The following is a 24,979-nucleotide window of genomic DNA, read 5'->3' on the forward strand; positions in this document are numbered from 1 at the left end:
GGACTGTGAAGAAAGCTGAGTGCCAAGAATTGATGCTTTTGAACTGTGGTATTGGAGAAGACTCTTGAGAGTCCTTTGGACTGCAAGGAGATCCAACCAGTCCATTCTAAAGGAGATTGGTCCTGGGTGTTCTTTGGAAGGAATGATGCTAAAGCTGAAACTCCAATGCTTTGGCCACCTCATGCGAAGAGTTGACTCATTGGAAAAGACTCTGATGCTGGGAGGGATTGGGGGCAGGAGGAGAAGGGGACGACCGAGAATGAGATGGCTGGATGGCATCACCGACTCAATGGACGTGAGTTTGAGTGAACTCTGGGAGTTGGTGATGGACAGAGAGGCCTGGTGTGCTGCAATTCATGGGGTCGCAAAGAGTCGGACACGACTGAGCAACTGACTGACTGAACTAACTGACTGATTGACCAGAATGTCTAAGGACATTTCTGATTAATTTAGTTTTCATTACTATTATTAACTGAGGCTTAAAATAAACTTATTTTGCTTAAATACTTTTAGAAAGTCTTTTAAAAAATATTAGCCCCTTTCCTGCCTTAGGTTTGTGTCACAAAGATTGGATGGGCTGTAGAGCATGTACTTTTATATATTTACACTTAAAGCCTTCAGCTAGAATGTGCTTATCCTCACAAGCCGAAATGACTGTTTTTCATTTCTGTGAATGTTTATTCCTTCACAGTCATGATATAGGAAGAGGGGGGAATAAAAGTTGGTTTTTATGACAGCATTTGGGGATTCCCATCTTGTGATTAGACAGCTTTCTTACTGGGTCTGTTACTGCTGGAGAAATGAGAGTATTCTAACAAAAATACCAGGTAAGGGAAAATTTAACTAGATCTTAGTCTGGACTGTCTGGAGTTGAGAACAAGTTTGTAGTCCTTGTCATGTTTTAGTAAAAGTGAGCCTTAGATTAACCTGCTTAGCCTTGCCTCATTAAAGGACACTGATACTGTCCATGGCAGTTTTGTTTTGTTTTGGCCTGATCCGGAATCACATACCTCATTTTGTTGTTGTCTCTTCAGTCTCCTTGAATCTGGAACACTTCCTTAGCTTTTGTCTTTCATAGTCTTGACGGCGTTGAGAAGTCTAAGGCAGGTGTTTTGAGAACACCCTTCTACTTGGGTTGGAGTGTTTCATCATATCAGGTCCACGTTAAGCACTCAGGGCAGGAGTCCCACAGAAGTTGTGTGTCTGAGTGCTGTGCGTGGCATACATGAGGCACGTGTGTCTGTCTGTATCACTCAGAGTGTGGTTAACTTTGATTGCTTGACTGAGGAGGTGTCTGCCAGTTTTCCCTACTGTAAATATCCTTTTTATATTCTGTAAATAGAAGAATAGGGAGGGACAGAGTTTAAGAATAAGTAAATATATTAATCCCCAACTGACTGTCATCACCGATGGTTTTAGCATCCATTGCTGATTCTTGCTTAGATCCATCATCATTATAATGGTCAAAAATATTGGTTTTCTAACTCTCTAATTTTTCTATATTTATTATTTTTCTTCTGTAAGACAGTTTTTCCTTCTTTCTTTGTGTGTGCATTTAGTGTTGTTGTTTTTAAAGAAACATAGTTCCTGGAATTTTTAAAATTTATTTATTTTTTTTAATTGAAGGATAATTGCTTTTAAGAATTTTGTTGTTTTCTGTCAAACCTCAACATGAATCAGCTATAGGTATACATTTATCCTCTCCCACTTGAACCTCCTTCCTGTCTCCCTCCCCACTCCACCTCTCTTGGTTAATACAAAGCCGCTGTTTGAGTTTCCTGAGAGATACAGCAAATTCCTGTTGGCTATTTTACCTATGGTAATATGAGTTTCCATGTTTCTCTCTCCATACATCTCATCCTCTCCTCGTGTCCTCTGTTCTCTTATGTCTGTTTCTCCATTGCTGCCCTGCAAATAAATTATTTGGTACCATTTTTCTAGATTCTGTATATATATGTTAGTATACAATCTTTCTCTTTCTGACTAACCTCACTCTGTATAATAGGCTCTAGGTTCATCCACCTCATTAGAACTGACTCAAATGTGTTCTTTTTTATGACTGAGTAATATTCCATTGTGTATATGTACTACAGCTTCTTTATCCATTCATCTGTCGATGGACATCTAGGTTGCTTCCATGTTCTAGCTATTGTAAATTGTGCCCCGTAGTATGTATGGTATGTTACTGTCTTTGTTCCATTTTATGTTGCCCCAGGTTTGGCCAGTGGGAATCCTGAGACACTGAGTCTTTTATCAGAGATTTTTGTACAAATGATATAAAAAATAGATAACAGATGGACAGAAGATAGATAACCTAGGAGTAAGAAGCCTGAGAGGTGAATCTGTTGGTGATCAGGAGAGGCTTCAGTGAAGAAGTGGTATTTGAAGTGAGCTATGAAAAAGTGGCTGCCTTCTCACAGGATTGGAGATGCTGCAGAGTGGAAAGGGAGCCTGAATGGAGGAAGACTGGACAGACCTGGTGTTCTGCAAGTGATACAGTGGGTTGAGATCATGAAGGGGAAGCTGGACTGAAACAGAAAACCCTCTGTGCTTAGTTTGCTTCTAGCATTTTCTGTGCAGGTCTCATGCCTTGGTATTTTCTTCCTGGCCCTGCTTTTGCTGTTTGGGGGAAGGGAGAGGATGAGGTGTGAAGCAGGAGGGAATTGCAAGTGGTAGAAAACAGCAGCATGAGCCCGGAGCCTTACTCAGATGCTACCTTCTCTGGAAGCCCTTTTACAGATCCCTAATAAGACCCTCCTCTCTGCACTCCCAGGGCACTTTGTGGCTCTGTCTTAACAGATCTGTTCTGTCTTGTACTGTTTCTGTTTGTGGATACATCTTCCCCCTTTGAAGCATGAGCCACATATGAATCACCTCTCCTTTTCCCAGTACTCAGTACAAATGCTCAATAAGTATTTCTTGAATCTGTGTGAAAGGAAGGAGAGAGGATAGGTTGGAGTTGGTTGGGGGAAGGTTCTGGATGTTATTTTCAGGGGTTCAGGCTTTCTCCTCAGGCAGAGATAGGCCCTGGAGCTTTGAACCAGTGCAGGGCTGCTGGGAACTAGAAGATCTGAGGATGCAGTGGAAGGGGTATGCTACAAGACACCTGAGAGTAGCCAGAGAGAGATGGCCAGGAAGGGCAGAGGCATGGAAGCAAACAGTTACCAGCACACAAATCTGGGCGCTCATTTGAATGCAGGAATTGATGGAAAGGGGGAAAAGAGGAGTTCAGCGTGGCTTTGAGGTTTCAAGACTGGATAGTTAGCAGATTGGCAGAGACCTCTCACCAAAAAAGGAGCCCAGAGCCAATTACAGAAGAACAAGGAGTTCAGCATCGTCCTGTCCAGACCTCAGCCAAGACGCTCCCTGAATTCAAACAATATGATTCATTGAACATTTTTTATTATATCAATTATGGTAAGAAAATATTGTCTCTGCTGGAGGCACAAAAACTGACATGAGCGTAATGGGCATTTTTCTTTTGGCTTTTGTAACAGTTTCATTAAAAATGGATGCTAGTAACTGCTCTTCTAACCTTGAAGCATGGCCCAGTGAGAGCAGCTTACCACGAAAGAAATAGTCGTCAGCTTTCCTCTGGCTCCTCTGTCCCCTCCTGCCCCTTCCTAACAACAGAAAATTTGCTTTGCACCTGCTCCAACTGGGCTCTAAGTGATAAGCATCTTGCAAGCCCAGAAAATTGTAGTATCAAATCTCAGCTCCAACTGTGAGGCAGCACCATATCCGCCAATCCCGCTGAGAGACGTTGCTTTTCCGGTTCCCCAGGGAAGAGTTCTTTCTCTCCGGCCCCCTTTCAGGTTTGAACTCTGACCTAAGCCCTCTTTTTAGCTCCCAGCGTGCATTGCTCTAGAGCTGGCCCTGACCTAGCCCCGAATCCTCCACCCTGAGCTCACCAGCAGGTCAGCCCTGGGTAGCCCTGGGGTCAACGGAATACCCAATTCCAATAATGAGCATATTTATCCAAGGAGAGGAAATGGACTTTCCTATTTGTTACAGTCTATTGCTTTCCCTGCACCCCCGCCCAGAAACAGGTGCTTAAGAAACATTGGATATATTCACTATTATTGGTGATTTGGTAAATATACATAAAAATCATCTAATATTCACAAAGTTGTTTTCATTCACACCTTCCTTCACAGGTTGAAAATGCTTTGTTATAACTCAGGACTTAACTTTAAGAGAGAGATTCCTATTTCATTGCTAGGGAATGTGAAATGTTTGAAAATAATGCTGTTATTAATAATGCTGTCAAATAAAAATAGCAAATACTAATTAAATACATGTATAACATTTTAACTGGCTTTAGTGTGTGGTTTAAAGGGAAAGAAAAAAGTGCTGACAGCAAGTTTATAATTTCTGTATTCATATTTTCCTCTTAGGTTTTTCAAACAGACCAAAGTCATTAAAAATACTCCTTAACCCCCAAAGCCACAAAAAAGAAGCTACTCAGGTCTATTATGAAAAGGTTGAACCACTGTTGAAGATTGCAGGAATAAAGACTGACGTAACAAGTAAGTATTTTCAGAACATAATTTCGCCTTTTAAAAAAAATCATACTTGAGGAAGCAAGATAACCTTGAGTTTGTTCTTGGGTCAAATTTAGGAAACTACTTGTAATATCTAAAGCTTGTTTATGTGCTTTGATAACTTACTGCAACCAGCTACAGGATTATAATTCAATTATTTTGTTTCAATGGTATTATTTTTTATTGGAGTATCACTATTATCTCTTTAGACCTTTTTCAGACTTTAAAATTTATTAGATATCATATTTAAGGGGGCTGCACATGTATCAGTATCTTCATTGAGATGCTGGCTGTTTGCACATTATCTCTGCAGTTCAGCAGTGATTGATTTGTGCTCACTTAAATGTTAGATGTCTTCCATGAAATCCTTCATTAAGTGGTTTTTGTTCTGACTCTGACCCCTGCTGGTTGGGTCAAAACTCAGCACTTAACTGCTGAATTAGATGAATTTGGAGAAGCCAGCAGCTTAAAATCATTGTCTAAAACAAGAGAGGTGCTTAGGTTTGTGCGCAGGAAAACAGAAATTTGGTAATGCTGAAGTTCATAGAAAAAAGAGTAAAATTCTTTCAGCTGTTAAAATTTGGTGACCAAATTTCTTTGATTGCTTGGCGGTGGTGGTTTAGTCACTAAATTGTTTCCAACTCTTGTGATTCCATGGACTGTAGCCTGCTAGGCTCCTCATCCATGGGATTCTCCAGGCGAGAATACTGGAGTGGGTTGCCATTTCCTTCTCCAGAGGATCTTCCCAACCCAGGAATCTAACCTGGGTCTCCTGCATTGCAGGCAGATTCTTTACCAACTATGAGCTATGAGGGAAGCCCAGTGATTTCCCTAACAGGGAATTGACCCCCAGCCGCAGGAGTGAAAGCACTGAATCCTAGACACTAGACCACCAGGGACCTGCTTTGATTTCTTAGAGACTCTTATTTTTCCCAAGGGGATGAGGTGAGGAGGGTTGATGCTGTTGTGAATCACACCCTCAGTTTTGCTGGTTTTACTTCTAGGTAGCTTCTATTTACACTTAACAGATAATATACATGTGTAGTGAATTTTAATTGATGAAGAGTGTTGCATAAGCCTACTCAGGATACAAGGCCAGAATGCACTTGGAATCTCCTAGTTATAAGTTCCCAAGGAAGGTGCCCAGAGTGACCTGGCTTTGCTCAGCTGCAACCAAGGGAGATGGGTCTCACAATGTAAATAAGGTTTAAAACCGACATCTCATGACTTGATGGATGGGTATGCCTGTGTGCACTGTGCCCTTAGTATTTTGGTATTTCTTTCATTAACCTTGGCTTCATCTTAAATATGGTCCTTTCCATCACTGTAAAATGGTTGCCAATTAATTTGGTTCTTCTTCATTCAAATCTAGTGGGATGGGAAGAGGTGTGCATATGTGAGAGATTCAACATGTTTTAATCCTAAATGAGGATTAAAATTTTTTCTTATTAATTTGACTGTCCTAATGTATTACGTCTGCTGCACCTGGAGCGCTTTCTTAGGCAGCAAGACCCTTCCTAGGAGATGCAGTGGGACCCCTTTTCCTAGAGGCTGAGGACACCTGAACTGAAGTTGGGAAGGCTCCCAACAAGGCGCACAAGAGGAAGTCTGAGTCCAGATTAAGGATAAATCTTCAGGCTACAATTGGGAGTTTACTGTTTGTGCATTGATCCCGAGGGGCTGTACATTTTTTATCACGGTGTTGTAATTTAGTTTAGCAAAGATGATTACGTCATCAGGATAAAGAGCAGAAAACATGAGGGAGACATTGGAGGAAAGAAAACCAGTCTATGAGGCTTGAACTAAGGTAGAAGAAATGATAGGAATGTGCTTTCCTTTTTAGTAATTGTTTTGGAGAGAAAAATATTATGTCTAGAAGCTTTTTCCCCTACAATTTAAATGTTACAAATATTATATTTAGTTTAACATAAAATTAGAATATTACATAAATGCAAATTTAGAATTTATTTATATATTTGTGCAGAATGGCTAATTATTAGCTGCCTAACACTCCTGCTGCAAGCAAAATTATAAAATTACATCTTTTGCTTATGAAACCATTTAGGTATGTATATTGGCTTAACATTTATATTTTTAAAATGTTTCCTATTTTATTTGAAATAACAATAAACATGTGGCTATCTGAAAAATTTTATCCTGCCTATCTCACTGTATAATTTTGTAGTTTGAATAAGGTTGTATATTTAAAACTACCTTGTATATTGTAAAGTGCAATAGAAACATGGTCATAATGTGGCATATTTTAGTTTCATAAATTATGTATTAATAAGATTCAACTCATACTTTTAAAAAGTATCTTTTATGAAAGAGTAAAACAGAAAGAGTACAAATTTTCTGCATGTCCAGTGTGACCATTGTTTTAATATATGTTCTGTGCACCACTGACTCCAAATGGACTATGAATTATGTAATACATTCTATATGATGATTAATTCATTAAGAGAGTGCTGTATAATGAGGCATGATGTAAAACTTGTAACAAGATGTATTCATCATAAGGGCTTCCCTGGTGGCTCAGTGGTAAAGAATCCACCTGCCAATGCAGAAGATGTAGGTTCAATCCCTGGATTGGGAAGATCCCCTGGAGTAGGAAATGACAACCAGCTCCAGTATTCTTGCCTGAAAAATTCCATGGACAGAGGAGCCTGGTGGGCTACAGTCCATAGCGTCACAAAGAGTCAGACACAACTGAACACACACACACAGACCATATGCTCCAGCAATTCCACACTTCTGGGTATTTAGCCAAAGGAAACAAAAACACCAACTCAAAAGATATATGTACTCCCATATGCATTACACAATTATTTCTTTAAAAAAAATTTTATTGGAGTATAGTTGCTTTACAATGTTGTGTTAGCTTCTGCTGTACAGCAAGGTGAATCAGCTATATGGGTACATATAACCCCTCGTTTATGGATTTTCTTCTCGTTTAGGTCACCACAGAGCACTGAATAGAGTTCCCTGTGCTCTACAGTAGGTTCTCATTAGTGTTGGTTTTATACATGCTGCTGCTGCTGCTAAGTCGTTTTAGTCGTGTTCGACTCTGTGCAACCCCATAGACGGCAGCCCACCAGGCTCCCCCGTCCCTGGGATTCTCCAGGCAAGAACACTTTTTATACATAGAAGTGTATATAGGTCAGTCTCCCAGTTTATCCCACTCCCCGTTCCCCCTTGGTGTCCATATATTTGTTCTCGATATTATGTGTCTATTTGTTTTTTTACAAGAAGGTTCATCTGTACCACTTTTGTAGATCCCACATATATGCATTAACATACGATATTTATTCTTCTCTTTCTGACTTTCTTCACTCTGTATGATAGTCTCTAGGTCCATCCACATCTCTTCAAATGGCACAATTTTGTTCTTTTTTATGGATAAATAATGTTCCATTGTATATATGTACAACATCTTTATCCATTCCTCTGTTGATGGACATTTAGGTCACTTCCATGTTCTGGCTATTGTAAATAGTGCTGCGCTGACCCCTGGGGCGCATGTATCTTTTGGAATTATGGTTTTCTCTGGGTCTAAGCCCAGGAGTGGGATTGCTGGGTCATATGGTAGTTTTATTGTTAGTTTTCTAAGGAACCTCTGTACTGTTCTCCATAGTGGCTGTATCAATTTACTTGTTACCAACAATGTGCGAGGGTTCCCTTTTCTCCACACTCTCTCCAGCATTTATTGTTTGTAGATATTTTTATGATGACCAGTGTGAGGTGACACCTCACTATAGTTTTGATGTGCATGGACGGAGGAGCCTGGTGGGCTACAGTCCATGGGGTCGCAAAGAGTCGGACACGACTGAGCGACTTCACTTTCACTTTCTCTAATTAGTGATGCTGAATATTTGTTCATGTGCCTGTTGGCCATCTGTATGTCTTCTTGGAGAAATGTCTGTTTAGGTCTTTTGCTGGTTTTTTTACCAAGTTCTTTGTTTTTTGGTATTAAACTGCATGAGATGTTTGTATATTTTGGAAATTAATCCCTTGTCAGTTGCTTCATTTGCAAATATTTTGTCCCATTCTGATGGTTGTCTTTTCATCTTGTTTATAGTTCTCTTTGCTGTGAAAAAGCTTTTAGGTTTAATTAGGTTCCCATTTGTTTATATTTGTTTTTATTTTTCATTACATTTTATTTTCATTATAATAGCCAAGACATGTAATCAGCCTAAGTGTTCATTAATTGATGAATGGATACAGAAAATGTGTGTATATGTATGTGTGTGTGTGTGTGTGTATACACACACACACACGTACATGCCATACTACAGAATACTTTTCAGCCATAGAAAAGAAGGAAATCTTGCCATTTGGGGAAATATAAAAGGACCCTAAGGATACCGTGGTAAGTGAAATAAGTCAGAGAAAGACGAAAGCCATATGATCCCACTTATATGTGGAATATTTTTAAAAATTCCCCCAAACAAACAAATCAAAACATGTAGATACAGAGAACAGGTTTCCAGAGGTTTGGTGGTGGGGGGTGAGAGGGTTGAAGGGTGTCAAAAGGTACAGACTTCCAGTTTAAAAAAAAGATTCTCACCACATTAATAATAGTATATTAATTTCATTTTGGTTAGTGCTGAAAGTCTAACTCCTTCTAAATATAGATCGGCATCTTTTGAAATAGTTGAGCTAAAGGAGTATCTCCCCTCTGCTGCTACTTTCAATGCAGTATCTTATCTAATAATCATATCAGAAGACCTGAAGAACCTTAGAAAAGAGTTATTTATTCCTAACAACTTGATACATGAATCAAAGAGCAAGAGTGGAAAGCCCATTCTGGCATATGATACCATTTCTTTCTCTTCCTCTCAAAGCAGAGCAGACTTTAAGAATTACGAGGGGAATTCTGGACATCATAGGATAACTCAGAGAACAATGAGATTAAAAAAGTCAAGGCAGCAGAGAAATTAAACTGGAAAGAACTGTGGAGGCCATCTAGTTCAATTTCTCTCCTGTGGTGGAGTGCAGGAGTGTGGCATTCCTAGTGGAAGAAGTGCCGCTCCTGGGGTGCTCCACAGCCTGGGCCTGGGCATCGTGTGGCGGAGTCAGTGCGTGCTGTTACTGGACAATACTGATGGGCATTCTCAACTGCAGTTCAGAGTCACTGTGCCCCTGTACATATTAGAAAAAGGCGCCTCCTCTGTCCTCACTTACTAACAGGTGCTCGCTCTTCTGGGCTGATGTAGTCCAAAGTCACCTAGCATGTTGAATAAGAGTATTAGCTGGATTGCAGACCTACTTGACCCTTTGCCAAATGTCTGTGGGAAATGCACACTGCAAGAAGAACTTGTGAGCTGATGTTTGCCTCCTTGTGACTTTCCGCGCTGACGTTTATCTTTTGTGCCTGCTAACTTGCTTCAGTGCTGTCCAACTCTTTGTGACCCTGGATGTAGCCTGCCAGGCTCCTCTGTCCATGGGGATTCTCTAGGCAAGAATACTGCAGTGGGTTGCCATGCTCTCCTTCAGAGGAATCTTCCCGATCAAGGATCAAACCCGTGTCTCTCAGGTCTCCTGTATTGGCAGGCGGGTTCTTTACCACTAGCGCCACCATAAAAAGTAAATGGAATAAGTGTGTCCCATCTTGTGTGTACAGTCTTTGAGGTATTTGCAAACAGATATCATGTAGTCCCTTGATCTCACTTGTTCAAGACAGGCAATTCCATTTTCTTCAGTCAATCTTTATAGTCACACAGCTCCTAGACCTTGTTATGTTCATCATCATTATCGTGGTCAAAGACACTTCTCTGAATGTAGCTTTGATCTCTGCCAGCTCAGGGCCCGTGGGAGTGCTGTGTCACCAGATACTTTTACCTTCTGTCTGACCCTGGGCAGAGTTGTCAAGAATGTAGGGTTTGTTGTCACTTTTTACCCTCCTTCTGGGATCATGTGTTTAAACTTTTGAAACTTTTACCAAATTTCTTTTGATTCTTTCCCTTTGGCTCTTTATGTCTCTATTTGAAGCCTTCCCTTCCATGGAGATACCTCCAATTGCTCCTGATTTCACCCAGCAGAAAGCTAGGTAATCTGATAAAACTGTTAAAAAGATGCTAGTTGGCTGAGGCATTATTCCCTCCCAGTTATACCTACATGTTAACAAAAATCTGGTCATAATGTCCACAAATCAAATCCAGCTAGAGAGAGAGAATTATTGGCGAAAAGTTCTTTTTATTATCCCTTGAATAATTATGGATATACATGACCAATCCATTTCTAATACTAGGATATCAGTTAGGGAGTTGGAATTTATCCCTGCGGACAATGAATAGTCATCAATGGAGTTTATGTAGGGAAGAGGTGTGATCAAACATATGCTTAAGAAAGATCATTCTGGCTAGAGTGGGTAAATAGAGGGAGACTGGAGGAGAGGCTGATGTAATTTTCATATTAAAAATTGTGGTGACTGGGTCTAGGGCATCAGCTTGAGGAATGTTGGGATGCAGTGGCATAATTAAAAGGCAGGAACAGTTGGCTTTGGGCATAGAGTGGTTGCAGAGAGTAAAAGAAAGGGATACTCTAGAAAGAAGACATTTCCTATCTTGGGTAGTGAGGAATGGATGATGGAACACTAGAAAGGATGATGTAATTGAGAGGCAGTGTATTTGAAGGTGAGAATGACGGCTGCTACTTGAACTTACTAAGTTTGAAGTACCTACGAGACGGAAAAGAAAATGACATTTCAGTATCTTACCCCGTTACAGACTTTTCTCACCAAACCAAGAAAGGTTTCTTTTATGTTAGAATCAAAACTCATCTGATTTAACTTTAGCCTGTTTCCTTACCACCAATCAATATCAACCTCAGGACATTACTTTTCTCCAATACTGTCTTTCTGAAGAAGTAATATTTAAACTGAAGGTTGAGGTGTACAGGGATTCCAGCAGTGAGAACTGTGTGTTCAAAGAGTTGTAAACAATGAAAACTCCAAATTTCCTATATAAGAGAGGTGTCAGTCAGATTGTCAAAGGAATGATGCTGAAAGAAGAGGCTAGTAGCTTTCTTGTGACACTGCAGCTTCCTGGCAGCCCATGTTGTTGTTTATTTGGAGTGATTTGAATATGGCTCTTTCTGCTTCCAGAGCCCATAATATCCTGTATAAATACATGTTTTGATTCCTTCTACTCCTTCTAAATGGGGCTTCCCAGGTGGTTCCATAGTAAAGAATCTGCCTGCCATTTCAGGAGACATGTGTTCGATCCCTGGGTTGGAAAGATCCCCTGGAGGAGGCCATGGCAACCCACTCCAGTATCCTTGCCTGGAGAATCCCATGACAAAGGAACCTGGTGGGCTGCAGCTTGTAAGGTCGAATAGAGTCAGACACGACTGAAGCAATTTAGCACACACACACACACACACACACACACACAATCACATTTCATCTGCAAGATGAAAGGAAGAAATAGACTATTATTTCAGATGTTTTTGTAAGTAAAAGTATCATTTAACCAGAAGATAATTTTTTTTTAATAAATTGAATTTTATTTATTTATTTTTTCTAATTTTATTTTATTTTTAAACTTTACATAATTGTATTAGTTTTGCCAAATATCAAAATGAATCCGCCACAGAAGATAATTTTAAGGCTAATTTTGTTTTGGATGTGAAAAGCTTTACCAAAGCAATCTTTGGAATAAAACTGAGACTTGATAAACTGACTCTTAGCATAAATATTTCTTCCCTAATACCCTTAATTATTCTCAATGTGTGTTTGTAAGATACTTTATTATTTTGCTTTTAAGGTTGCAGCTACTTACTGGAGTTACAGATGAATGATCAGCACACAGTCATGGATGATAACCTGTTTATTAATGTTGATATTTTATATTTTGTTTTCTTGTCACTTTCTGCTAAATAGAATTTAATTGAGAAGTTTTATTCCTGTGAATGTTGAATTTTCCCACAGCATTTGAATAAGCTGTGGGAAAATTACAATGTAATGCTGCTGGGTACAGAATGATTCTTTTAGACACCAAGACTAATAATTTTTAACAATATCTAAAAACATTGTAGGAAAAGCTTGAACCATGCTGGCACCAGGGACAGACAAGCATGAAAGATTAATGTAATCTCGCATATAATGATGCACATTCTTACACAAAAAATCCATCTGCAGTGTCATGTCAGTCAGCAGAAATCTTTGATGGGTGGATACAGCTGGGCTGTCTCTTCTGGCAGAGCTGCCCCAGAAAATGCTAAATGCGGTTGGACCGCTTGGTGCCATCTGCAGTGTGCCAGTTTATCCTGTCTTCACTGGCATTTGCGTACTGTATAGGGCATCATGACTGTAGAGACAGCAATAGGGAGTGACAGATTCATTTCCTCGGAGAATCTGGGCTCTGGTGGGCCTGTGCGCCACCCTCCTTGGCGTTGGGTCTGTTATCATTGGTATTGGCTTGGCTTCACATTTTCACATCCAACTCCTCCTCTTTTTAGTCTAGCAGTTCCAGACACACATTCTTCTAGTATGTAAATCTTACACTAACCTTTCAAGTAATTTATTCATGTAAGGTTGCCAAAGCGATTTAACATTGACTATCTGATGCCAGCTAATATGCCTTATTTTCAAAATACTGCTGCTCCTAGGCTTCTGATTTAAAGGAAATGTGTCTTATTTAGGGAACACTAAACTGACAGGCACCAAGATAAATTATCTAATGGGATATCCCCAAATGACTTCTGTAGTTGGAATAAATGTATGACCCTCTTTTACATGAAGCTATAAAACACACTGAGCAAGTAACAATCCTCCTTGCCATGATTAAAATATAAATATTCAAGAATATATCTTGCTTTACGACCTGGCCATATGTTTAGCATATTATTTTGCCAAACCAAGTTAAAAAGTGTAGATCATTCATTTAAAACTTTTACCTTTTTCTGTTTTTTTTTTTTTCCTCTTCTAATACAGTAACAGAATATGAAGGGCATGCCCTGTCACTACTCAAAGAATGTGAACTACAGGGATTTGATGGGTAGGTTGTATTCTTCATCTACATATACCATAGAGCTTATGTTATGAAATATTTTCATTCGTTTTTAGCCATATTTGGAACTTACAGTTTTTAACTATTTGTGATGTATGTCATTGGGCTGTATTTCATGCGTATATGTGTAGTAACAGCTAATGATGGTAATGTAATATGGCACAGTCATCTACCTCACGGGACTGTGCATAGAAACCCCGAAGGACGGGTGTGAATATAAGTACTGGCAAGTTACCGTGTGCTGCCTCATACTTACCTTATGAACATATATTTGCATCTTGAGTTCTTAATTTTTGGCTTTAACCCTGTGAGTATCTAGAAAAGCATTGATGGAAGATAATACATTGGTCATATGGCATAACTATATTATGATCCTCTTTTGCAAACTTATCGATAGTATTATTAGCTACCCCCGGGTTAATTTGGCTATGATTGAGTGTAAATATTTTATAAAAACAAATGCATTATTTTCAGGATGAAAAAAATGTGCTGATTTTACTTATATTCTATAATTTAGTGGGTACCAAATAAGTGTGTTATTCATAGTAGGTATTAGAAACTGTTGTTTGCAATACATTGCTGGCATGTGTAGAAATTTTTCACTGGCATGCAAACGTTAGAAACAAGGCAAGTGACGTATGTTTCAATTGACATTTTAAAAATGTAGGTGAATCAATTTGCTAAAGTGCTGGATTGATGTACAAGACTAAAAGCGTATTCTTTTAGGGAAGGTTTTTTGCAAGGGTGGATGTTTCAGAGTTTTAAAAGGTGGCAGGCATGTGAATTATTCTGTCTCATGGTGATGGCAGTAGGGGTGGGCAGCAATAGACTCACAATATCAGGAAGGGCATTTGGGTCTTTCAACTGTATTGGAAGGCTTTACTCCTCCTGAAAAATTATTAGAATGTGTTAGAGAGGAAAGTGATGCAATCAGATTGGAGCATTACCAAGGTCAGTTTTCAGAAATACTTAATATTTTGAGGTGAGGAAAAATATTGGATGAAGAACGAAGTTTGGTAAGTAAGACATAATTTTTCAAAAAGGAATTTAATCGAAGGGAGTGAATCTAGACGGCAATGGTCTATAAATATTGAGCATGAAGAATATGAGGTAGGAGATTACTGCAGAGCCTTATACTTAGTTCTCGACAGATTGATTAATAGGCTACATTTAGGAAATTACCTTGCAAGTATACAATTTAAGAGAAGTAATTGGGGGAATCATGCCTACCAGCTAGCTACCTTAATTTGCTACACGGTCCTGAAACACAACTTGTGAATGTATAAGAGATGTTGCATTGCAAATAAGTCCTTGCTTTAAAACATGGTTATATAATAAGAATAACAGATATTGTAGGTATTACACCTTGTCTTGCCTATTAACATTATGAAGTGTTCCAGGAAATGTGTTATCTATAAATAACGTCCATTGGTAATTAACTGTGCAAGGATCAAGAAGAATTTTGCAGAATGATGAAAAACTATAGCTTAAATGCAATACAATAATGTTTTCTCTTTACATGAACATACTTCTTATTTATTCCACATGGCAGGAGGTGTTATTTTGCAGTGTGGCACTACAAGATCTATAGATCCTTTAGTTATTACCTACATTTTTTTTTTCACCAAATAGTTTACCTAGCCATTATGTTCATTGAGCTCCAGTGATTTCACTGTATAGTATGCCAATTAATTTAGGATTCATAATAGTTTAAAATTTCTTTTGGAAGTCTTCTAAGATCCTTTAAATAGTTCATTTGGTTTTTTGAGTCTAGTTATTTCAGCAGGAGGTAAAATGGTGGTTGGGATAACTATCTTAATAAAATGGTCATTTTAAGTCATTCTATTTAGAATTACATAGAAAGGCATATATACGAGGAGAACAGTGGAAACAGTTTCTGTAGGCAATTCCAGAGAACACTTCTCTAACAAGTAGAATTGTTTGAAAGTGGGACACGCTACATTCATGAGCACCCTGTTCCTGAATCTGTTTGATGAGTAGTTGTAGGAGTACTTTTTGAGAAATTGATATAAAAGACTCAAGGACAGGATGAGGTAACCCCAGGATTCTTTGGTATTTTGATGGAAGAGGGGCTCAACTTGAGCCTGAGGCATCTCCTCCTGTCTCTACTGGAGCTATTGATAGGGAGTGAGGAGGAAATCACCTAAAGGTTTTTAGACATAGACCAGAGATTAAGATCCTAGAGAAATTCTATGATATTATTCAGAAGCAAAATGATTCAGTAAATAACGTTTAAGAAGATTATTAAGATTTTGAAGTTTTCTTTAATGAGTTGCATATGTTTTTATGAAGACACATCGTGACATATTCCTAATGCCAACAGGAACACTGTTATCAGTCCTCATGACAGCTGGTATGCAACTCCAGTGTGTTCCAGCAAACGCTCTCAGATCCACTGCTGGAGTTTGCAGGAGTGTCCATTTCCATATATTATGTGTTTTCAGTTCTGTCCCACTCTTTGTGACCCCGTGGGCTGTAGCCTGCCAGCCTCCTCTGTCCGTGGAATTCTCCAGGCAAGAATACTGGAGTGGGTAGGCATTCCCTTCTCCAGAGGATCTTCCTGACCCAGGGATTGAACCTAGGTGTCCTGCCTGGCAGGCAGATTCTTTATCATTTGAGCCATTGAGGAAACCCTGTCAGTTTCCACATTGCCTCCTCTATACTGGGCATGAACAGGAAGTTTTGTAAAGACAAAGAAAAGAGTAATATCGAATGTATAGACTTGAAGCAGAAACAGTTGCGTTTGTAAGTGTGAAAAGTGCTAATCTGTAGCTCTTATGCAATTACACATATATTGCGTGTGCTCAGTCTCTCAGTCATGTCTCTTGTGACCCCATGGACTGCAGCCTGCCAGGCTCTTCTGTCCATGGAATTTTCCAGACAAGATACATATACTAATATTTTATTATTTTGTTTCACAGCATTTTAAAACTATATTTTGTTGAATTAGTTTTTTCCTTCATTTAAATTTAAGGCAATGGCACCCCACTCCAGTACTCTTGCCTGGAAAATCCCATGGACTGAGGAGCCTGGTGGGCTGCAGTCCATGGGGTCGTGAAGAGTCGGACACGACTGAGCAACTTGACTTTCACTTTTCACTTTCATGCATTGGAGAAGGAAATGGCAACCCACTCCAGTTTTCTTGCCTGGAGAATCCCAGGGATGGGGGAGCCTGGTGGGCTGCCGTCTATGGGTCACACAGAGTTGGACACGACTGAAGTGACTTAGCAGCAGCAGCAGGTATTATTTGGCTTACATTGACATTCTATCACCACTGTGATGTCTGTATTAGTAAGTAAGGTTAAAAAGTATCTCTTCTCAAAAAAAAATTTAAGTTGAAAATCCAATAATAAAATTTTTAATAATGATGTGGGTTGATAGACAAATACACAAACACCCATTTATATTTTTTATCACTTTTAATAAAGAGAAATGAGATATTAGCTCCCAATTGTGCTTTTCTAGACAGCAAAGCTTTACTTTTGGTCAGGCATGAAAGAGTTTATTCTGAAAACACAAGGGTTTACCCTTTACTTCTAAAGGGTTATGTTTTAGGGTAGCTCTTAAGTGTGATTGAATTAACCCATTTTAAAAGGTTATTTTTTTGCCTTTTCTTTTAATAGCTGGACTCTTTTATGTTTATATTAAGTATATTCCCTAGGTTGGGTAATTATATCTTGAGATGATCTTAATGATCTAGTATTTGTCAACATAAGTTCTTTTCTCTTATTTAATTCCACAGTGATTCTACTGTTAAACTGATTTCCAAAATAATAAAACTCTCCTAAGGCTATTTTCATTGGGTCTTCTATGTAAGAAAGGAGTCTAATATATCAAATAGTAGTGTAGTTTCTAAGACCAACTTGTCTTATTTCAAAATCTCATTCTATAACTTACCATGGTATGACCTTGGAACAGTTGCTTAATCTTTTTATGTTTTATTTTCCAAATCTGTGAATTGGGAGTAAAAGTGTATACTGTGTGTGGTTATTGTTCAAATTAAATAAATTAATATATGGAGAGTGCTGACAACATCTGATATGTAGTAATTGTTCACTAAGTGTTACTTTATTATTGTAATTATCATTTGTTTTAGTTTCAAAATATTTAACACAGAATGCCTTATGACAATATTTCAAAGGTTTTTGTAGTAGAGCATATTCCTATATGTGCTTCTCTGGTGTCTCAGACAGTTAAGAATCTGCCTGTAATGCAGGAGACCTGGATTTGATCCCTGTTTCAGAAAGATCCCCTGGAGAAGGGAATGGCAACCCACTTCAGCATTCTTGTCTGGAGAATTCCATGGACAGAGGAGCCTGGCATGCCACAGTCCATGGAGTCACAAAGAGTTGGACACGACTGAGCAGCTAACTCACACATGTGTCCCGAGAAAGGCTCATTTCTACTAACTCTAGCAGTTAGAGTTAACATGTACACAGTGCTTTAACTGGGTGCAGGATTCCAGGGGTCAGATGTTACCATATGATACAGAAGAGGCAAGTTATTTGTGCTCAGTTAGATGTGTTGGATGACTTTACATGAGCTTTTTAGGCCACACACTCTTGTTGGTAGACAGGCATAGAACTAGAAGTTAAGTCCACAAAATGTTTGAAAATCTATCCATAGAGGTCTTTGAAATCATACAGATAAGATTAAAATGAAACCTTGGCTTCCCCATATATAAATATGAGGCTAATGCCTATTTTACAGATTTTTAAGAATTTAATAGAAAAGAGCCAATATGTTATATGACATGAAGTTGGTGCTCAGTAGGCATAATCACTTTTCTCTGAATTAGTGGCTACACTGAGACTGCTGGAATCAGTTCAGACACAAAATAATATCCCTGGGCAAACATGACCTGGGTCATATCCTGTATCATAGAATTTCTTCTAGTTAGGATGGACCTTGGATTGCCCAGGCTATATGCAGCCTTAGCCCTGAACCCCACCTAAGTGCTGGGGCTGGAAGACTGAGAACACGGTGGAGGCAGCTGATGGAGACAATGTTCTCAGCCTCAGGATCCACCAGCTTCTGGAGCTTCCTGAACTTAGGGAACCAGGAATCTCTGCTGATTATGCCTTGTGGGCTGTTCTGTTTGGCAAAAAGAATTTTTAAATATATTGAATGCTAGTTGTTAATGTTTATAAGTTAGGAGACTTACCCCCAAAGCAGGTCCTGTGGCTTCCCTAGAAAAATCAGAAGATGCGGTCCTCTAAGCCTGCCTCCTGGATGATGCAGTGGGCTGGAGCCAAGAAACTGCTTCTCATTTAAACGAGCAGACTCTTCTGCTGCAGGGCCTGGGAGGTTGTGGGGCATGACACCTGCTTTCAATAATACAAACTCTTTACCTTTGGGTCAGTTGATGTGATTTTTATATTTAATCTTATTATTTTTTAAATGTTTGGCTATGCTGGGTTTTTGTTCCTGTGTGTGGGCTTTTCTCTAGTTGTGGCGAGCCAGGGCTACTCTCTAATTGCAGTGTGCAGGCTTTTCTTTGTGGTGGCTTCCCTTTTTGCAGAGCACAGGCTCTAGGGCACATGGGCTCAGGAACTGGGGCTCCCCGGCTCTAGGGCACAAGCTCAATCGTTGTGGCTCACTGGCTTAGTTGCTCCGTGGCATGTGGTATCTCCCTGGATCAGGGATCCAACCTATGTCTCCTGCACTGGCAGGTGGACTCATCACTGAGCTGCCAGGGAAGCCTGTTATTTTACATCTTTTAAATACAAATGACTATGACAAAACCTCTGACATTCTATATGACTTTCATGGATTCCCACCTCCCCCCTCCTGTAGTGTACTTATGGTGAGGTCCTAAAAAATTTTAGTGCTGACTAGAGCCAAAGGCTAGTAACACTAACTTTACAAGTTCAGTATCGCAGTAATATCCAAGAGATAAAAACCAGTTCATGTTTGCAATAGACATTTATAACTAATGATAATTAGTAGTTCCTTAAATTAAAGCTTTATATTTTACATGATTTTTATTGCTTTTCAGAGCTTTTATTGTCTTTTCAGAGCTATATTGAAAATTAGCAGGGTTTTATGCTTTCGCTTGTGTTAGTTAAATGAATTTCATTGACTTATTAACATAAACAAAATAAAAATAATATGCTTTGGGATATTAACAAAGCAAAATTCAGGTCAGATGTGAATTAACATGTTCAAGTGTTTTAATGCCTCTTGAAAGTGAAAAGTGAAAGTGTTAGTTGCTTAATCGTGTCCGACTCTTTGTGACTTTATGCACTGTAGCCCACCAGGCTCCTCTGTCCTTGGGATTCTCCAGACAAGAATATTGGAGTGGGTAGCCATTCCCTACTCCAGGGGATCTTCCTGATCCAGGGATTGAAACTGGGCCACCTGCATTGCAGGCAGATTCTTTACCATCTGAGCCACTCATCTGACTTTTAGACTGTATGTTTGAATATTTTTTGAGTTGAACCATAATAAAGTTCAGCTAATGTCTTCTTGTAAACTTTATCAGTACAGTGCTAGTGTCTTCTTATCCATTGACATATATTGAAATATTTGAAGCTATGAGTAATTATGCAAATACAATATGTAAGATTAATATTTTAAAGTCTGCATTTCACAAATTATTACCAGTTATTCTGATGTCATTCATTCTTTGACTTAATTTCTTTTCCAGTGTGGTATGTGTTGGTGGAGATGGATCTGCCAGTGAAGTAGCCCATGCTTTGCTTCTTAGAGCCCAGAAGAATGCGGGGTTGGAAACAGACAGCATCCTGACTCCTGTCGGAGCCCAGCTTCCACTTGGTGTGATACCAGCAGGCAAGGGAGGGCCCCTGGATTTGCCAAGTGAACCCTCTCCCCCATCTCTTCCTGTATTACTCTCTAACCTAGACTGCATCATACAGAGTTAAATGCACAGACTTTGAGTATGAAAGATCCACGCTTGGTATCTCTGCTAGCACATGTGAGATGGTGCCCAAGTTATTTAATTTCTTTGAGCCTTATTTCTCTAAATAAGAGAGAGATAACACACATGATACCCCCTTCATTGTGAGGTTATTGTGGTATTAAATTAGAAGTATATTTGCAGAGTTTAATATAGTTAAGCAAACAACAAATGGGACTATTATTCTACCTTCCCATATAAAGGTTTAATGATCATGCAGTTCCAGATATGAAATTTCAAAATAGGGCCACTCCAGTCAAGCTGCTTATAATTCCATATGGGATAAAATGTAGTAACTCAATTCCCATAATTGAAGTATAAACAGATAAGTTTGAGAATGCCAAAAGGATTCATCCTGACTGCTCTATCTCCATCAGCTAGAACAGAATGTGACACCATGAACGCTTAATAAGGGTTACGTGAGTAAATGTAAAGAAATTATAGAGCAAGTGGCACTTGAACGGGACCTAAAAATAGGTAGGATCTGACCTGAAAGATAAGAATACGTTATTTTCTTGGCTGCAAAAATAACAAGTGGCAAGGCAAAATCCAGGAATGTGAAAGAAAAGACCACAGGCCATTTGTTGGGTGGTACTGGTGTCAAAATGTGTCTAAACTTTGGTGGTTTCTGGATGCCACAGGAAAGGGTCTGAATTGCTGTTAGGGAACAATGGGAGGTTTAGGCAAGGGAGCAACCTTCTGGGAACCTGCTCTAGGAATAAGCCTGATTAGGGGAAGGGAGGAAAAGAAAGTGGAAGTGAGTCAGGGAGAACAGCCAGAGCAACACCGGCATCTGGAACAGGCAACAGCATCTTTGGCAGGTTTGTTACATTAATCTAGTCCTTGACTTCCCTGGTGGCTCAGATGGTAAAGTGTCTGTCTACAATGAGGGAGACCTGGGTTTGATCCCTGGGTCGGGAAGATCCCCTGGAGAAGGAAATGGCAATCCACTCCAGTACTATTGCCTGGAAAATCCCATGCACAGAGGAACCTGGCAGGCTACAGTCCATGGGGTCACAAAGAGTCAGACATGACTGAGCGACTTCACTTTCACTTTTTCCTCCCAAATTATTATTGAAACAAACAATAGTGAAAAAGGTGAGATTTTTTTCATTTTAAAACATCACATATTATCATCTCCATAAGAAGAGTGGAAACAATTACAGTTGATCCTTGATCAATATACAGTTGGCCCTTCTTTTCTCTGCATTCTCAAATTCAGCCCACTGGGAATAGGGAATCGGGGTCAAATCCCAGGTTGGGAAGATTCCCTGGAGGAGGGAATGGCAACCCACTCCATTATTCTTGCCTGGAGAATACAATGGACAGAGGAGCCTGGCAGGCTACAGTTCATGGAGTCAAAGGAGTCAGACACGACTTAGGGACTACAGCACCACCACCATCGTATTCACTGGGCTTCTCTGGTGGCTCAGCAGTAGAGAATTCTCCTGCAATGCAGGAGCTGCAGGAGATGTGGGTTCCATCCCTGGGTCAGGAGGATCCCCTGGAGGAAGGCACAGCAACTCACTCCAGTATTCTTGCCTGGAGAATCCCATGAACAGAGGCACCTGGCAGGCTGTAGTCCATAAGGTCACAAAGAGTCAGGCACAGCTGAAGCGACTTAGCACAGCATGGCATAGTATTCACAACGGAAAAATATCCACATCGAAGTGAATCCACTGACTTCAAACCCATGTTGTTTAAGGGTCAGTTGTGTTGTTTCCTGTGAAAATAGAAAACAATGCACATGGTTGAAAAAGAAATCAACTTTCTATCCACTCAATAACCAGAGTCAATTAGTGTGGATTTTAGTATATTTGTATTATCAATCGACAAAGGAGACATACCAATGCTCTTTTAGAGGAAAAAGTCCTTCATAAAAACAATAATTTAAAAGGAGAGGGTTATAAGGATATATCCTTATGATTATAAAACCCGTTAAGAAAAATCTGTGAAAATAAACCTTTTAGGTAGACAATAACAAAATGCATCAATTCAAAAAGATGCTTTGGAAGCACACTTTGACCTTTCTGTGTCATTTTAGGAGTATGTCTATAATGGGGGAACTTTCCCAACCTTTTCCCTTCGGGCAGAGTGGATATGCTTAGCTCACTGTTTCTTTTCCATAGTACTTACACCCCTGAGGTCACTCATTCAGTGCTGTGCATCAGAAGTGGAAGGATGGGTGTCTCCACAGGTATGCATTTGACATCAAGTGAATAGCGAGCTAGAAACAATTCTGGTTATGCTTACTTTTTAACATGCAACTCAGATTTTATAGAGGAATAGCACTGAGTTTTATTATCATCATACTTTTTAAACATATTTCTGATTTTGAGAGCATTTTCCAGATACAGTGGATATGATTGATAGAAATGGCATTTGAATACTTTTTGTTTAGAAGATACAGCCTGTTGTCAAAACTTTAGTGATTGTATAGAAGTTCCAGCTTATGGATTGCATCTAATAGGAGGAAATCATGTGCAGGATGTAATTAATATGAGGACTCTATGTCTGGTCAGGGCTTTGTGGAGACTGGGAACAAGAGCTAGGCAGGAAGTTTCTAAGCTGAATGCAGAAGACGGTCTGCCTTTGGAGCCATTTGCCTCCTGGAGAGAGATACCCAGAGGGAGCGTGTTTAGTAAATTACTCCACTGAGCCAACAGACTAAACCACTGAATTATGGTCAGACTCAGATGGATCAGATGTGGGAAGCCTGTATTTGAACTACTGGCCATTAGCAATGATGTTTGTTGCTATGGGAACTGGTGCTAAGGAACTATACAGAGAGATTCCGATTAAAGGTATGAGGGGGAGGATAGAGAAAAAAGCCAAAGAGGACATAAAAATAAAAAAGCAATCCAGTTGATGTAAAACAAGGCTCAATCCACATACTGATGACTGGGAACCATATATTCCTATAGAATTCATAAATCATACATTCCAATTAATTTAAGGAGAATAAAATATTGCCAAGGGACTGTTAATTTCTATGATATTTTAGGCAAAGAACCGAAGTGTAGGTGCAGTTTTCATGAGAATTTTAGATATGCTTGACTAGGAAGTCATTACATCACATTTATCTGTTTGGATGTGGGAGACATTAATGGCTTTATGAATATTCATGATGTCTGGTTAATTAAGTTAATTGTTCTGCAGAAGTGCTTGCACTTCCAAGGACAATTTTTTTTTTTTTCTTTTTGCCTCCGTAGTTTCTGCCTGGTTCTTCCATCAGTCATGCGTTAGATGATCTGCTGCTTCTGTCTTTACTCGTTGGATGTGGCACATTTTAGCAGATTTGGGGAGGTGGCAGTGAGTAAAGTTGCTGGTAGTGTTAAGAAAAACAACTTTTCAGGCTAATTAAAATGTTTACCTCGAGGCAGAACATTTATAGCTTTTGTGAGAATGCTAAAATTACATAGTTTTTATTTATGTGAGCAGCATGTTCTTTTGGCATGTAGATATCTTTTTGGATGGAGCACATTTTGTTTCAGGAAATTGTACTCTTTTAGATTATTCAAACAAAAATATGAAGCAATCTACAGTTTTATAATTTTACATCTACTTTCTTCATCAACTTTCCTCTTAAATTCGGAGTGTTAAAAAATAAGTTCTTCAGGATTAAGGTATAGCTTAAGCAGAGTAGAAGATGACTAAAATGATTTTCTGACTTCTGGTCATGTCTGTTATCATTGCCAGGTTCAGTGGAATTAAAGGAAAGTGGCAAAGTTGCAAAGCCTGAGAAGACAAAAAAATAAAAAGCAATCTCTAGCTTTCTAAGAGGATTTGTGTTTGGGCATACTTAGCATACTTCAAACTCAAGGGAATAAATGGTCTTTATTTTTCTTGAGTCATGATATGTGTCATTCTCTACTGCACATGACAACATTACATTATGTTTTTAAATAGTCTTTCTAGAGGAATGCTTTTATGGCCTGCTCCTAATTAACCATGGTAATGGAGGAAGTATGTTTCATAGAGTACTGTAATCCATTGATAATCTTAAATATATCACTCTAGTTATGTAGCCTTCTCCAAAACCTTCAACATAATCTGGTTGGGAAGTAAAATGGATTGATTTGTTTTTGCTTCCCCCTACCCTCACCTAGTCTAGATTAATTAGCAATTAGAGGTCCAAAGGCAGCCTATAGAGGGTTAAAGGATCGTTGGAAAGGCCTAGGAAACAGTGTCAGACTTTATTTTTTTGGGCTCCAAAATCACTGCAGATGGTGACTGCAGCCATGAAATTAAAAGACGCTTACTCCTTGGAAGGAAAGTTATGACCAACCTAGATAGCATATTCAAAAGCAGAGACATTACTTTGCCAACAAAGGTCCATCTAGTCAAGGCTATGGTTTTTCCTGTGGTCATGTATGGATATGAGAGTTGGACTGTGAAGAAGGCTGAGCACCAAAGAATTGATGCTTTGGAACTGTGGTGTTGGAGAAGACTCTTGAGAGTCCCTTGGACTGCAAGGAGATCCA

General features: G+C 39.2%; 1 protein-coding gene across 1 annotated transcript in view; it reads left to right on the plus strand.

Annotated features, from left to right (window-relative positions):
- Nucleotides 1-24,979, plus strand: part of CERKL (ceramide kinase-like) — a 154,328-nt gene that overhangs the window by 114,000 nt on the left and 15,349 nt on the right. The window contains exons 6-8 of the mRNA XM_010833851.1: nucleotides 4,398-4,529; nucleotides 13,480-13,543; nucleotides 20,226-20,368. Coding sequence (XP_010832153.1) covers nucleotides 4,398-4,529; nucleotides 13,480-13,543; nucleotides 20,226-20,368 — 339 coding nt within the window. The remainder of the gene's footprint in view (nucleotides 1-4,397; nucleotides 4,530-13,479; nucleotides 13,544-20,225; nucleotides 20,369-24,979) is intronic.

The sequence above is a fragment of the Bison bison genome, unplaced genomic scaffold (assembly GCF_000754665.1).
Source record: "Bison bison bison isolate TAMUID 2011002044 unplaced genomic scaffold, Bison_UMD1.0 scf7180017863946, whole genome shotgun sequence".
Lineage (NCBI taxonomy): Eukaryota > Metazoa > Chordata > Mammalia > Artiodactyla > Bovidae > Bison > Bison bison.